At 35.5% G+C, this 13,537-nt stretch overlaps 2 protein-coding genes across 2 annotated transcripts; both read right to left on the bottom strand.

Moving 5' to 3' along the window:
- Positions 1 to 309: 309 nt before the first annotated feature.
- On the bottom strand, positions 310 to 9,076 carry hoga1 (4-hydroxy-2-oxoglutarate aldolase 1). The gene is made up of 8 exons (XM_077227006.1): positions 8,493 to 9,076; positions 7,999 to 8,222; positions 7,574 to 7,702; positions 4,990 to 5,117; positions 4,606 to 4,740; positions 3,395 to 3,491; positions 1,379 to 1,512; positions 310 to 1,066 (listed from the first exon to the last, which is right to left on the bottom strand). Exons 2-8 carry the CDS (start codon positions 8,201 to 8,203, stop codon positions 917 to 919), a joined length of 978 nt encoding a protein of 325 aa, XP_077083121.1. The 5' UTR covers positions 8,204 to 8,222; positions 8,493 to 9,076; the 3' UTR covers positions 310 to 916.
- A 739-nt stretch (positions 9,077 to 9,815) lies between these two features.
- On the bottom strand, positions 9,816 to 11,199 carry atpv0e2 (ATPase H+ transporting V0 subunit e2). The gene is made up of 4 exons (XM_077225784.1): positions 10,994 to 11,199; positions 10,800 to 10,847; positions 10,463 to 10,562; positions 9,816 to 10,364 (listed from the first exon to the last, which is right to left on the bottom strand). Exons 1-3 carry the CDS (start codon positions 11,095 to 11,097, stop codon positions 10,469 to 10,471), a joined length of 246 nt encoding a protein of 81 aa, XP_077081899.1. The 5' UTR covers positions 11,098 to 11,199; the 3' UTR covers positions 9,816 to 10,364; positions 10,463 to 10,468.
- Positions 11,200 to 13,537: the final 2,338 nt, after the last annotated feature.

The following is a 13,537-nucleotide window of genomic DNA, read 5'->3' as shown; positions in this document are numbered from 1 at the left end:
AGATGCATGACTCGTATACCGATGCTTTTTATCCTTTATATCTTTAAAAATGATCACAGGTTTGCGCCTCATCAGAAAATGTAAAGCTGCTTTGTGGTGTAGAGCGCACACTTGTGGTCACACGTGAAACTGAAGCCTCTGATTCATTATTAAAATCTCCTTTTAAAATACTGTTTCGTTTCACACATAATGTATTAAAAAGTTTTGAAAGTATTGAAAATACTGTTTTAATTAAAAAAATGATATACTAATATTGTCTTACAGGTCTTATAGGTTTGGAGAAGAGGTGGATGAATAAAAACATTGTACTTTCAAAATATGAAAAGCATTTTTACTTGAAAACAACATAATATTGTCCAGTCAAAATTATAAAAATGTTATTCCGTTTCTAAAACAAGAATGTAACAAAAATTGAAAGCATTGTTTTCTCTCTTACTCAAATAAGTATTTCATACTGTATTTTTTGAAATATATAAAGTGTTGTTTTGCTTTATTTACAACTATATACGCTGTAAATACAGTTGCATGTTAAATTTTGAAGTCCATCCACATCTAGCAACGAAATATAACTTAACTCTTTTTGAGAGCGAATACAGTATAATGCAGTATAAGACGTAATGTCACATCGGGAATGGCTTTTAAAGATGTGTTGCACCATGCATAGAGAAACAATACTGTAATGCAGGAAAATAATAATTAAAACACTAAAACTATGCAAAAATTGAATGAACAGTTTTGTTTATAAATCCTCAGCACACAACATAAAACATCCAGAATGGAAAAAAAGAAGAAGATTTTTTCTTCTTTTCTTGAAAGAAAATCTCATGAGAAAATTAATTTAAATTAATGATGTCACAAAAAGAATAATTAAACATTGGGTTTACTGTAAGACTGTGATCTGTGGCCCTCCCTACGTCTACAGCCATCCGTTGGAGGAGAAACTCAGTTGAAGCCGTGCTAAATCGGCCTTTGATAGCGGCTGTAAAGGGGACCGGCACACGCCACCATGATATCCAAACCACTCCATTGCTTGTTTTAAAGCTGGTACGCCATACTGTCGAGTTACCTATAAAAACCAGAGCGAGACATTGTGCTTTAATGGATACAGTCAAAATCAATCATTGGTTCTCTTTTAAACTAGGTCAAAGGCATCATTCAGAGTCTGTTCATTCTGATCAAACCCTATAGAACCAGCCAATTATGCTCTTTTTTATAAAGCGCATTTGCACCATAGTGCAAATCTTTCTCTTGGCCTTTGAAGCAAAGCTCAACAGCTCTTGGGGGGGAAGGGTTGCTTCCAATGTTTATCATGCCTATATGGCAGTAAATGTATCTGTGGTGTAAATGTGTGGTGTTGCCATGGCGATGTGATGCTCACTGCTGTGTTGGGTTCGATGAGGCGATACTGGAGCTCTCTGGCCTCGTCCCAGCGTCCTGAAACACACAGCTGTGCTAGATCACACACCTGCTGACCCAGGACATTCGCCAGGGCGCACACGCCTCCCACGGCCCCTACAACACACACAGACAAACCGGCCTTTAAAGGAGACCTCTTTTTACAAGATGTAATATAAGTCTCAGGTGCCTGCGATGTTTCAGCTCAAAATACCAACCAGATCATTTATTATAACATGTTGCAAATGCCTTTTTTTGAGTTAAAGCAAAAACATGCTGTTTTCGTGCATGCATCTTTAAATGCAAATGAGCTGCTAGTCCCCGCCCCCACTTTCCAGAAGAGGGCGGAGCCTGTACAGCTCATGCCTCCAATAACCTAAACATCTGTTTGGTTTTGATGATCATCTCTATCGTGGTCACGCTCACCTGACGTTGCGGTTCTTCATCATCATGAAAGTTTTAAAGCCATATCAATCTAAACTTCTGATGTATGGTTTTCTGAGCGCACACATCCGAAGCAAGCGCACAGAAAGCTGGAAGTCAGACGGAGCGTCCCGTATTAAACTAAACTAAGTTCTCTTTCACGTCTTATTGCGCATAAAATGTCAAACACACACAAAGTTCACATAAACACAGTCGGTTATGTCTGTGAACGTAAACAGCAAGTAAAGAAATCCCATGTGTATATTAGATCTGTTTATTAAAGTGAAAGCAGCGTGATATACAGTATTTAATGCTATAAATCCTGTTAATATGAATCAAACAAACAAAAGAAAAACAGAAAATCACTCACTGCTCTTGACTGAATAACTTTAGTAGCTTTAATAAGAATATATTTCTTACTTGAATGCTGTTGTTAAATGCTCTGGCGAGGAGATAAACATGGCGGACTGTGTTCAGATCACTGAGGGGAGGAGCTAAGCGTTTGGGGCGGAGTCTGTCAGCAGTTGTGGGCGGGGCCTGTGCCATGTGACATCGCATAGAAACTGCAAACGGCTTGTTCTGTGACAATGATTATGATTTAAGGAGATTAAAAAAGAGGAGTGGGTGGATTTTTACCATTATAGGGTGGTTGTGTACACACACTGCCGACACACATTTATGTACAAACACCATAATTGGTCCCTTTTAATCACATTAGTAACTTGCATGCAACAAATACAGCCCAAAATGTCCAAGTGAAAAATATTTCGCAATTCAATACCCCTACTTTTCCTCTACAATCTGATTGACACCGTATAAACCACTCCAACATAAACAACAGCTTGATTGACAGGCCGACACCACCCATGCACATTATAATAGCCCAGAACTCGCCAGGCTTTCTGACAGACATTAAAGCCACTTTGATTGTGTTGATTAATTGACAGACTCCAGACGCTCTCCCACAAGCTGACATGCGATTAACCATAGTTTAGTCTCCGTGGAAGCAAACCTTGCCATTATGAGAGAAATACAGTGAATATTGTATTAGGACTGACATGTTTCTATTAAGGACCCTATTTGCACTGTTACTCCACTGTCATGTTCTGTGAATGTACATGAATCAATTGCCCTTCAAGGTGGATGGTGACCGAATTTGCATGCTTTGTTTTTTTATTATGGTAGCAAATTGTATGACGTTCAACATATATTACCTGTACATTATGAGTTTTCATCAATTTGTGTAGACAAACAGTACATATTAATCAGGGCAATCTCAAAAATAGGTCATAATTAACCTCAAATTTTTTCATTGTGACTAAACAGATCTACACTAAATTTCCCACCATTCTTAGTCGCCTACTGTAAAGTGAAAGAATGTATTCATTTGTGAAGTACAAATGCTGTAGTATGTTTAGCAATCAATTTAATTTATTCTGAATTTCTGATTATCTATTTCTTTAAAACAAACATGCATTTATACATAAATATTTGATGACAGGGTGCATCCAAGTATATAGTTTATAAGCGTATTAATACTTTGACCGTGTAAAGATGATAAGGAAGTGGTTCTCACCGACGGCGTACGCAGCCGCGAGGAAACCCGCTGATCCTGCAAGCACCTGGAAGTCCTGAGATCTGGTTTTCTGCACGATCAGAGCTATTCTGGAGATCTATCAATTATCGGAGATAAATGTGTTTTAAGGTGATAGAAGACTGTAAAATAAGTACTTTTTAACTTGAGTCAAAAATAACACTGGAGCATCTGTGAGAAATTAACACACTCCCGTGACAAAGAGAGAGTCCATTTTCTTTCCGTGTAATTTTGTTTCCTGTCACTTATGTCTGAGACAGTGCTGGGTCGATTACTTAGTCGTTTACTGATTCCAAATTACATTACAAAAATTGTAGTTAGTAACATAATCCATTATATTAAACATTTAAGGTATTATAATCTGACTACTTTTGGATTACTTTTAGATTACTTTTTAACTGATTTGTTTATCGCATTGATTTGAATATAAACTTAATATAAATATATTATATATTATACAAATATATTCCATTCTTTGTTATCAACAACATGAAGTGCATTAAATATTACATTACATCAGGGTTACTATTATAATTACAGAGTGGGGTTCGTGATGAAACTGCAGAGGGTTTGTGAGTTTAATAAAAAGCTATTAAGTAATTAAATCATAATTAAAATAAATAATTAAAAAATAAAAACAATCAAAATAAATTGTATTAGTTTACCTGCGTGTCATCTGTCCATTAACCGAAATCAGAGAACCGTGAACCATTTTATTATTGACCCAATTCATTTAAAATCTATATAAGTAAATACATTAGGTCAAAGAGGTTCAGCTGACAAAAAAAAGTTGGGGGAATCCCTGCATTGCATGGAAATATGAAATCATGTGAATTTGAAGATTTTAACGTGTTTGAAAGACAAAATCCTTCCAAACATGGCTATTTACTCACCGTGTGATAATTCAAATAATAATTGATGTGTTCGTCAGGAGCTGATTAGATATGCACTGTTGCAATGTTGAGAAAACACTTTTTTTGTTGTGATCAAATGCTGTGGGTCTCAGTTTTCAGTGATGGTCACATGACCAGTGTCTGATGGTCACATGACCAGTGTAAACAGTTACTACCCAGCACTGGTCTGAGTGAATTATATATATATATATACACATAGCTCTCAACTGAAATGTTAATGATACATTATTATGGAAACTATATATTACTATACTAAATGTGTCTAATGTTAGCTCTTACATCACCACCGCTATCTTTGAGGCCGATGATATTGGTGTGCTGTGAGAGCTGTATGACTGCGTCCACCGGCAGGTCCAGACCCGTGTTTGCAGGAACACTGTACAACACGACTGGCACTGAACTGGAATCTGCCACCTCGCGAAAGCGAAAAGCAACAATGCATCTTAATAAGACGGAGTGTGAAGCTCAACCACAACTGAACTAAGTAAAATGCAAATGAGCGCAAAAAGATATGCATAATGTCCACAGTTTCATTTGATCACGACGGAGAGAACAGCCCTTGATTAAATGGATAATTATTCATGAAAATATTCTCTCCACTTTATACAGACCATGTTATCAACTGATTGGAATGAAAATGAAAAACAATTACTCAAGACGTACCTTGGTGTAGTGGTCTATAAGAGCTCGGCTGTCCATTCGACCTCGGTAAAAACAAGGTGTCACCACTAACAAGCAGTCGGCACCGGCCTCGGTCATTCTCTGGCTCATGAGGATCGTGCCTCTGGTGGCTACAACAACACACAAAGAAGGACAAAACAACTGGCATCTGTTGTGTGAACCTTATATATTATATATAGAGCATGTGCTAGAAAAAAACTGGTCTGTGCGATGAATACATTTAGCACAGTAGCACGTGTGCCATACAGTTCTGCATGCGTGTGAGTGTGAGACAGTGTGTGAAGGGAGAGTTTGTTGTCTATGGATGAAACTGAAATTGAGCCAAAATTGCGATTTGGCTTGATGTGATTATGAAACCGGAACATTTTAAAGAGTGATTCATGGTAAAGCGCAGAGCGGATCGATCCGTCCATCTCTGAAAGCACTGCGAGTCTGAGTCACATTTGAAAAAGGTACATATGCCAAACATCTCTCCAAACTCGTAATGAGAAGCGTTTACAGTCCCGTCAGTCGAGTGTTTGAAATAACTGTGAGCGGATGTGGCTTCTTATCAGATTATATTATTTTATTCTATACAGTGATAAAGGCTGTCGATAAGCATTGCATTATAAATACACTTTGCTCTTATGAAAATACCCGAGATGTCTAGAAGAACACGGACAACCATTATCTTCATGCTTCATCAGCCAATACATCTCTCTCTGTGTTTTATTCTGGATGTTATATGTGACCTTGGACCAAAAAAACAGTCTTATGGATTCAGATTTATTCAGATTCATACACAATCTGAAAGCTGCATAAATAAGCTTTCCATTGATGTATGGTTTGTTAGGATAGGGCAATATTTAGCAATATTAAACTATTTGCAAATCTGGAATCTGAGGGTGCAAAAATATCGAAATATTGAGGAAAATCGCCTTTAAAGTTGTCCATTTCTGTTGGCGATTTGCTGCATCGACTCACAAAAATAAATGTTTGATATATTTAAAGTAGGAAATTTACAAAATATCTTCATGGAACATGGTCTTTACTTAATATCCTAATGATTTTTGGCATAAAAGAAAAATCGATCATTTTGACCCATACAATGTATTGTTGGCTATTGTCCCAAATATTCCCGTGCGACTTATGACTGGTTTTGTGGTCCAGGGTCACATACAGTATATATCTGGATGATATACATTTATTATATCTGGATTTTTTTTTCATGTGAATCCATAAGTTTTTCTCCAGTGTAGAGAAGTGTACAGTTTTTTTCCCCTCTCAGTGGATGCATAAGATTTCTTTAAAAAAATTACGAAATTGTCATCTCAGATTTTTATCAAAACAATTTATTATTTTATAATAAAAATGTAGACCTTTCTAATGATTGTCTAATGAAGTGCTCAACCAAAACGGATGGATATTGCTCGGATAGTGATTAGTGATATTGTCCTATGTAAACAAAATTGACTTAAAGTCCCACTGAAGTGCCTTTGTATCAGTTTTGTGTGATGCGTTGACGTAATTTCCACGGAAACGGGAAGCTGAGGTGGGACATATTGAATGGCTCCTCCCTCTTTTCAAATAGCCAATAGCGTTTAGTTTCCCTCACAGACTGCAAGTCGGACTTGACGGCAGCATGGCAGCGAATCCGAGCGCTGATGATACAAAGGATTCAATAGTAGAGTTGTGAAGAAATTCTAGCCATTTCATTCTTAACCAACAAACGGCTGGAAAACAGAAAAAAACTCGAGCGTTTGAGTAACCGAACACACATCTCCAACCCATATTGCTCTGTGACGTGTCAACGGTCGCCTTGGCCAGGCGGCGTTTATAGCATAGTGGGCGGGGCTTTAGATTCTAGAGAGCATTTGATTGGACAGAAGATGTGATGAGAAGTTCAAGTCCGTGGTGACGTCATAAAAATCCGTGATCCATTTTAGCGGAAGTGAGAGACTGTATGTTTTAATCCTTATTCCTTATATCTCCTAAATATAAATTTTGTCATTGTTTTGGAACACACCAGCTTAATCATAGCCTTTTAATTTTTGGCAAATAAAATGTTTGTGTGAAAACACTTCTTATGCCCTGTAAGGAACATTAATGTCCATTTTATCTTTGTGCTACAATGGCGTGACCTTGTGCTACAAAACGTTCAACCTCCGTAGCACCAGCGAACATACAACCCTGATTATATATATATGTATGTGTGTGTGTGTGTGTGTGTGTGTGAGAGTGTGTGTGTGTGTGTGTGTGTGTGGCTGTTTTTGAATAATTTTTACTCAGACATCAATAGCTGTTGTATCAGTGATAGCGACCTTCATTCATAAAAAGATGCCATTAAACAAGTATTTAACATATACTGTCTTTATGTTGTCTCTACATTAATTTGAAGATTAACTGTGAAATTATTACATCATAAAATATATAAACTAAATAAAAACCTATAAAAACGTAAGTGTTTTTAATTGCGATTAATCACATAAAAAATGTTGATTAATTGAGTTAATTATTTGAATCCATCCATTGACAGCACTAACACACACATATATATATATATAATACAGGCAGAAGAGAGACTTACATTCACAGCCCGATCCAGCCATGAGCAGCTTGTGTTGTGGCAGGGCCTGTTTGACCCTCTTCACCACCTCCACCCTCTCCTCCACGCTCAGGTATGGATATTCCCCATTAGAGCCCTGCACTACAAGACCTGCCAGTGGAAGAGTTGTCAATTAACACATTTCAACTGACTTTTAGGATGAGGAAAAATCTTGACATGTAATTTTCAAAAAGTCCACTAGGTCGAGCACTGTAAAAGGTTTAAAGGTGGAGTTTAACCTGCAACGGTTCACTAACATCTGTTTACTATTGTCTGCATAAAGAGGAGTCACACAAAATCTACATTATTACAGTACATATGCAACATATTCTATGTTGTAGGTTTTATTTTCAAAAAACATGACGTGCTGTTTTGTTTTGACTGCACGTGTCAAACAGTGAACTCGCCTCTGAAAGGTAAGTTGCTGTACTTCTTAAGATTGTCTTCAAGTCTCTGATAGTCCACATCTTCACTGTGGGTAAATGGAGTGGCGATGGGAGGATAAATCCCACTTATATCCAGCCTCATCTTCCCAGCAAGCTGACTTGTATTTCTCCATGTTGACACTGTTGATCTTCTGCACAGAAGATTGAAACTGCGAATTGCAAACATGCCACCGTTTGGGATCTGACTGTAGAAAAAAAAGAAAAGATGTTTAAAGAAAAATGTGACCTCTTTACCAAGAAGTTAATAATCAACACACTTATCAACTCAAAATGCTGACAATGTAGGAAAACATATTTAGGAAAACTAGACAGAGTCACAAACACTAGTCATGTATTGTTTAAACCTCGCAAGTTGCCTATGTATAAGCATACACAATCTTTAAAATATAGGCAACAAATTGCATGCATAAATAAATAAATATAGCGCATTTAAAATGCTGCTGAGTTTCGCATACCTGGTTGCTGGAGATGTCCAGACAGTGGGAAACTTTGTCAAACAGTGTCGCAGTGTGTCTCGTAGATATTATTAATGTGTAGGTTTTTTTTTTGTATCTGAAGCAGAGAACCCGTGTTGCTTGTGTTGTGATAAGAAGCAGGAGCGACGAGTTCTGTTCACTTTCTCCTACAAGCCGAAATGTGTCCTCTTCACGTGACGTCATTATTAAAATAAGTCCGTATGCAAAAACACCCCCTTGAAGCACAGGTTTAGCTTTTGAATATAAATGAGGAGGTTGTCCTTAAGTTGCCTGGAAACCTTCCTAAAAACGTCTGTCGCTTATTGTAAATTATAATAATTTTGGTATAGTTTCACCACAGCATTTGCCTTTCAGCGCAGTTAAATCCCGGAAGTAAACATAAACCTTTCCTTTTCTCTTAACTTTACTTGGACTTAACTTTGAACGACAACTTATACGCATGAGCTCCGAGATTGTTTATTAAAGATATGCACTTCAATTTAAGCAGCCAGTTCACGTTATTTTTGTAAACCATGTTTAATAGCGCAATTCCTTGTTAAAAACTACACTAACCATGAGCCTGCAGAGAAATGTCGACCAATCATAGAATCGGATTTCTGCGGTGACCCCGCCCACTCCCTGAAAGACCTGCGAGTCACAAACAAACCCTACACGTATAAACTACAACTATACTTAAATATACGAATTATTTTTTCTAAATAAATAAACAAATAATATACATATTATAAAAAAACTAAAATATTTATATTATAAACAACTAAAATAGTTTCATGTTTTTCTGCCGTTTGCAAAAATGTTCATGCTTAATGGGATTGTAGGCCTAGTTCATTTCTTTATTAAAGATGTTGAGCACATACTCTCAGTCGGATTTTCAGATACTTTTTCTTGCTTCATGTGAAAGTTTGTAATATTCTGATTTACCTCAGAGGTTGGTTAACTTTTTAATGAACAGTTTTTAGTTATTATGTTATAAATACACAGATATAAAACGCTTTTCACTTCTTCCAAACAGGTCACAATTAATCAACCTTAGACAGAAAACACTGATGAATCGCATGCTGTCAAGGTCTTTGTGCTTTCAATATGATTCATAGTTTTTAATTAATACTTATTGTTGTACACTGTCTTTGAATTGCAAAAAAATCTGTACACTTCTTCTGCCCTACCAATGCAAACATGACTCCTCAACAACAACACTGATAAACCTGTGGCCTGACACGTATTCATAAATCAAACGTTCTCCGATTCTGCATACTTTATATACAGCAGGTCAGGCCATCAACATCACATAACTTCATTCGCTTCACTTCAATACTCCGCTTTATTTTCTTAAGTTTCCTGTTTTTTCATTAACACAGCTTCAAAATCTACATCTGATGACATAAAACATGCCATAGGACACCATTCACAAACAAAAAAAATAAAAATAAAAATGATAATACGAAAATAATTTTAACAAGCAAGTAAAAGGGGATACAGTGTCGCATGCAAGTGAGGACAACATAAAAATAGGTTAAAGTCACACATTCTTCAACATGTGTCTTACTGAACAAAACAAAAACATTTACTCATATTACTCTCAGACAAATAGATTTCTTCAGAATTCCTCACATATCACAATAATATCACCATTTGTACATAATTAGAATGCTTTCAGTAGTATTTTCCAAATATTTGATTCATTATGTTGCATTATGTTAAGTAACACATCATAACTGTTGTTTAATGTTAAGACTTGTTTCATAACTCAAGGATTGTTCCCTTAAAGTAGATCCTTCACTGTTTATAGGGTTTATTGATTGTAATAGTAAAACCAGTTGAGATAAATATTCTGAATCTTCCGAACGACACCTGCAAGACATGAGAATAAGAATGAATCAAATCTCAATTATTATGTATCCTCATAAATCCAGTTTTCAACAATGAATCTGAAATGAGAGCAGGTTTACCTCCGTCTACTCCCAGAAGTACCGCAGATACCATATGGTCTCATTTTTAAGCTGAGGTCCGAATAGAGGATTTGTTTGGGCCAGTATTGCAATTAACCAGCTGAAATATTAAACATTCAGAATAATCTGTATATTATTCAATACATTTTAGTTACAATATCACCAACAACAGCAAAACATGCACTGCCAAAGTGGATTTGTAACGCTGATATGATATCCTACATTATCATGCATGCATAGAGGGTTAATATTTTAATCCAATTACCAAATAAACGTCTATTTTACCATGTAAGGATATATTTGACAGTATTTTCCAAATATTTTACATTATACTCACAATAAATAGCAGCAAACGGCGGTCAGCACCAAACTGGTTATGATGACACTGTAATTATAAAACACTTTAATCAAAAGTCAATGTAATAATGCAATAAGGAATAACACTGTGATAATATTTAAATGAAGCGAATGGATGCGTTTAAAGATGGATGGATGAATCTCTGTTCGGCCTGTTCCAGCATCAACCCTCACCCCCTGTTTGGTCCTTTCGGGACAAAAAACGGGGCGACAATCCCGACCAGACCCCACAACGTGGTGAAGCAGATCATCGGTAAAGCCAGGGAGTGCGAAACCATTGCGACTCTATTGCGTTATTCTGGAAATATTATAGAGATATAACAGTAGTCAGTTCAACAACACTGCTTGACTCCGCACTAATCTCTGGTCACGCCCACCTGTTCCTGATTGGGCCGATGGTGTTCTGAGTCTGTACGCTATTGGTAGAAAGCAGTTGTCACTCAAACCGAATCCTTGCTCACTACAACTACACTGACGTAATAGACCACATACGTCAAAAAAAAAAAAAAAAAAAAATTTTATATATATATATATGCAAAATACAAATGATATATATATATATATCATTTGTATTTTATTGAACAACATCACAAACTCAATAGGGAACAATAATAGGTATGCATATGAAAATATACACAAATATCTCCAGACGTAGCCTATATCTATCATTTTGTGTGTATATGCCTGGTTTTCCGTAAAATGTCAGCAGCAGGATAACCATTATTAATGACTTTAAGCTGAATTTTCTTCATTTTAGGTACATTTGCCCAGTTAATTACAGTATTTGTTTCGAAATGTTTCATTATCAAAAAAATCGTCATTATCGTAAAATAATTATCCCTTTGTCCCCAATGTATTCTTTGGCAATCTTCAACTCAGGCAACTTAACAAATACATTTCAATATGTAAGAGTATTTTGTATTAGGCTTAGTTGTTCAAATGAAAGAGGGATTTCTCTACACAAACTATTACATTATCTAGTCTAAAGGAACATTTTATCACAAACTTCTCCATGAATTAATTATATTGAATAAATCGACCCGCTTCATCAATCAAATCAACAACATACAACTTGTTACTCATACCACTCTTGTTTGAATAATGTCTTCCTATTTTTTGTAATGGTTCTATTATTCCACAAGGTGGCGCTATGCGCTGTGAAGTTAATAGGTATTAGGTAAATATAATTTTCCAGTATATCTAAATATCTGCTTGTGGAAAAACGAAAACTTAATAGGCTATTTAAAAAATGTCAAAATCACATTTAAACAAGAATTCTAACCCGAAGACTCTCTTGAAAACAAACTTTGGTAGTCTATATGAAAATATATTGAATTATGCTGTTAAAGACTATTTAATCCAATTCAGTTTGAGTAACCCTACTCCAATCATTGATTCAAATTCAGTGGCTTTCAGACCTCCATTTTCAAAATGTATATACTTTTATAATAATTAAAGATCTGCGATTTTTTTAATATATATATATTATAAGTTTTATTTAATGTTTGGTTTAGTCTCCTCAATGAGAGCCATCACAAGTCACTTCCAAATATTAAGAGAGATCAGAGGCCCGTTGCATGAAGCTAGTTGAACAAACTCTGAGTTTCAGAATAGGATTTGAAGATTATGAAAAAAAATCATGAAATTAAACACATTTACAAGGCAGGAGTAAACACGGCTGCTGCCGCGAAAGTTTGAGAAGGCAGCTGAAAGAAAATATCTGACTATTAATGCAAGTAAATCAAACTATATAGGCATTATAATTTAGTTTCACAAAGAGCTTGAAAAAAGCTCGTATTCTGTGTAAAAGCTAAATATATAGGCTATAAAAGCTTGCATTTATATTTATGTTAATTCAAAAGCAAAATGTATTATTAATTGTAAATTAATATAATAGTTATATTAATCATACATAGTTACAATTAATTTAATATAAATATAATAAATAACTAGCAGCAAAAGATGGGCACATTTGTCTTTTATTCTAAAAAAAACTGCTTTAATTTGGAACGAGAGAAAGTGAAACATTTAGGTTTCAAAAGCATATGAATGTTATTCCTACAAGGAAATTAAATATTAGTTATTTGAATTAGGCCTATGATTAGTTTAAAATATATAGTTCACTATTAAAAATCCATCACAAAACTATGGAAGATGGTTTCCGCCACAGAATTTAAAAAAAAAGTAATTGTGACTTTTTATCTCACAATTGCGAGATAACAAAATCAGACTTTACGAGTTATAAAGCCAGAATTGGTGATATAAATTCGCAATTGCGTGTTATAAAGTCAGAATTGTGAAATAGCCAAAAACTTTTCTAACAATAAAATTGTACCTACAATTGGACTTTAGCCTATAACTCGCAATTGCGAGTTTATATCTTACAATTCTGAGAAAATATTTCAAAATTGTGATATATAAACTCGCATTTGCGTGTTATAAAGTCCGAATTGCGAGAAATAAACTTGCACTTTTAAGAAAAAAAGTCAGAATTGCGAGTTTATTTTAACCCAGGGTTTGAAAATCTGTGCATAGAAGGGTGCTCGAAGGCTTGGAACCAAGGCTTGGTCTCTAACATTATTTGCCTCAACTTGTGGAAGCATCCGAGAGTAGCCTAATCTCTCACAGACCAGATCATAGTCAAGTCACCTTCATTTATAAAGCGCTTTTAACAGTAGGCCATGGATTGTTTCAAAGCAGCTTTACAGTGGTAATAGA

This window comes from Siphateles boraxobius, unplaced genomic scaffold, assembly GCF_051911475.1.
Source record: "Siphateles boraxobius isolate OS27281-9 unplaced genomic scaffold, OSU_SipBor_1 13, whole genome shotgun sequence".
NCBI lineage: Eukaryota > Metazoa > Chordata > Actinopteri > Cypriniformes > Leuciscidae > Siphateles > Siphateles boraxobius.
This window is presented reverse-complemented; position numbering and strand designations above follow the sequence as displayed.

Coding starts and splice junctions, on each gene's coding strand:
- atpv0e2 (XM_077225784.1), bottom strand. CDS start 11,097: ATGGTTTCGCACTCCCTGGCTTTACCGATGATCTGCTTCACCACGTTG. Junction 10,848..10,993: donor CCGAAAGGACCAAACAGGGG/GTGAGGGTTGAT, acceptor TTATAATTACAG/TGTCATCATAACCAGTTTGG. Junction 10,563..10,799: donor GCCGTTTGCTGCTATTTATT/GTGAGTATAATG, acceptor TTAATATTTCAG/CTGGTTAATTGCAATACTGG.
- hoga1 (XM_077227006.1), bottom strand. CDS start 8,203: ATGTTTGCAATTCGCAGTTTCAATCTTCTGTGCAGAAGATCAACAGTG. Junction 4,741..4,989: donor TTATAGACCACTACACCAAG/GTACGTCTTGAG, acceptor CGCTTTCGCGAG/GTGGCAGATTCCAGTTCAGT. Junction 1,067..1,378: donor TCATCGAACCCAACACAGCA/GTGAGCATCACA, acceptor TGGTTTTTATAG/GTAACTCGACAGTATGGCGT.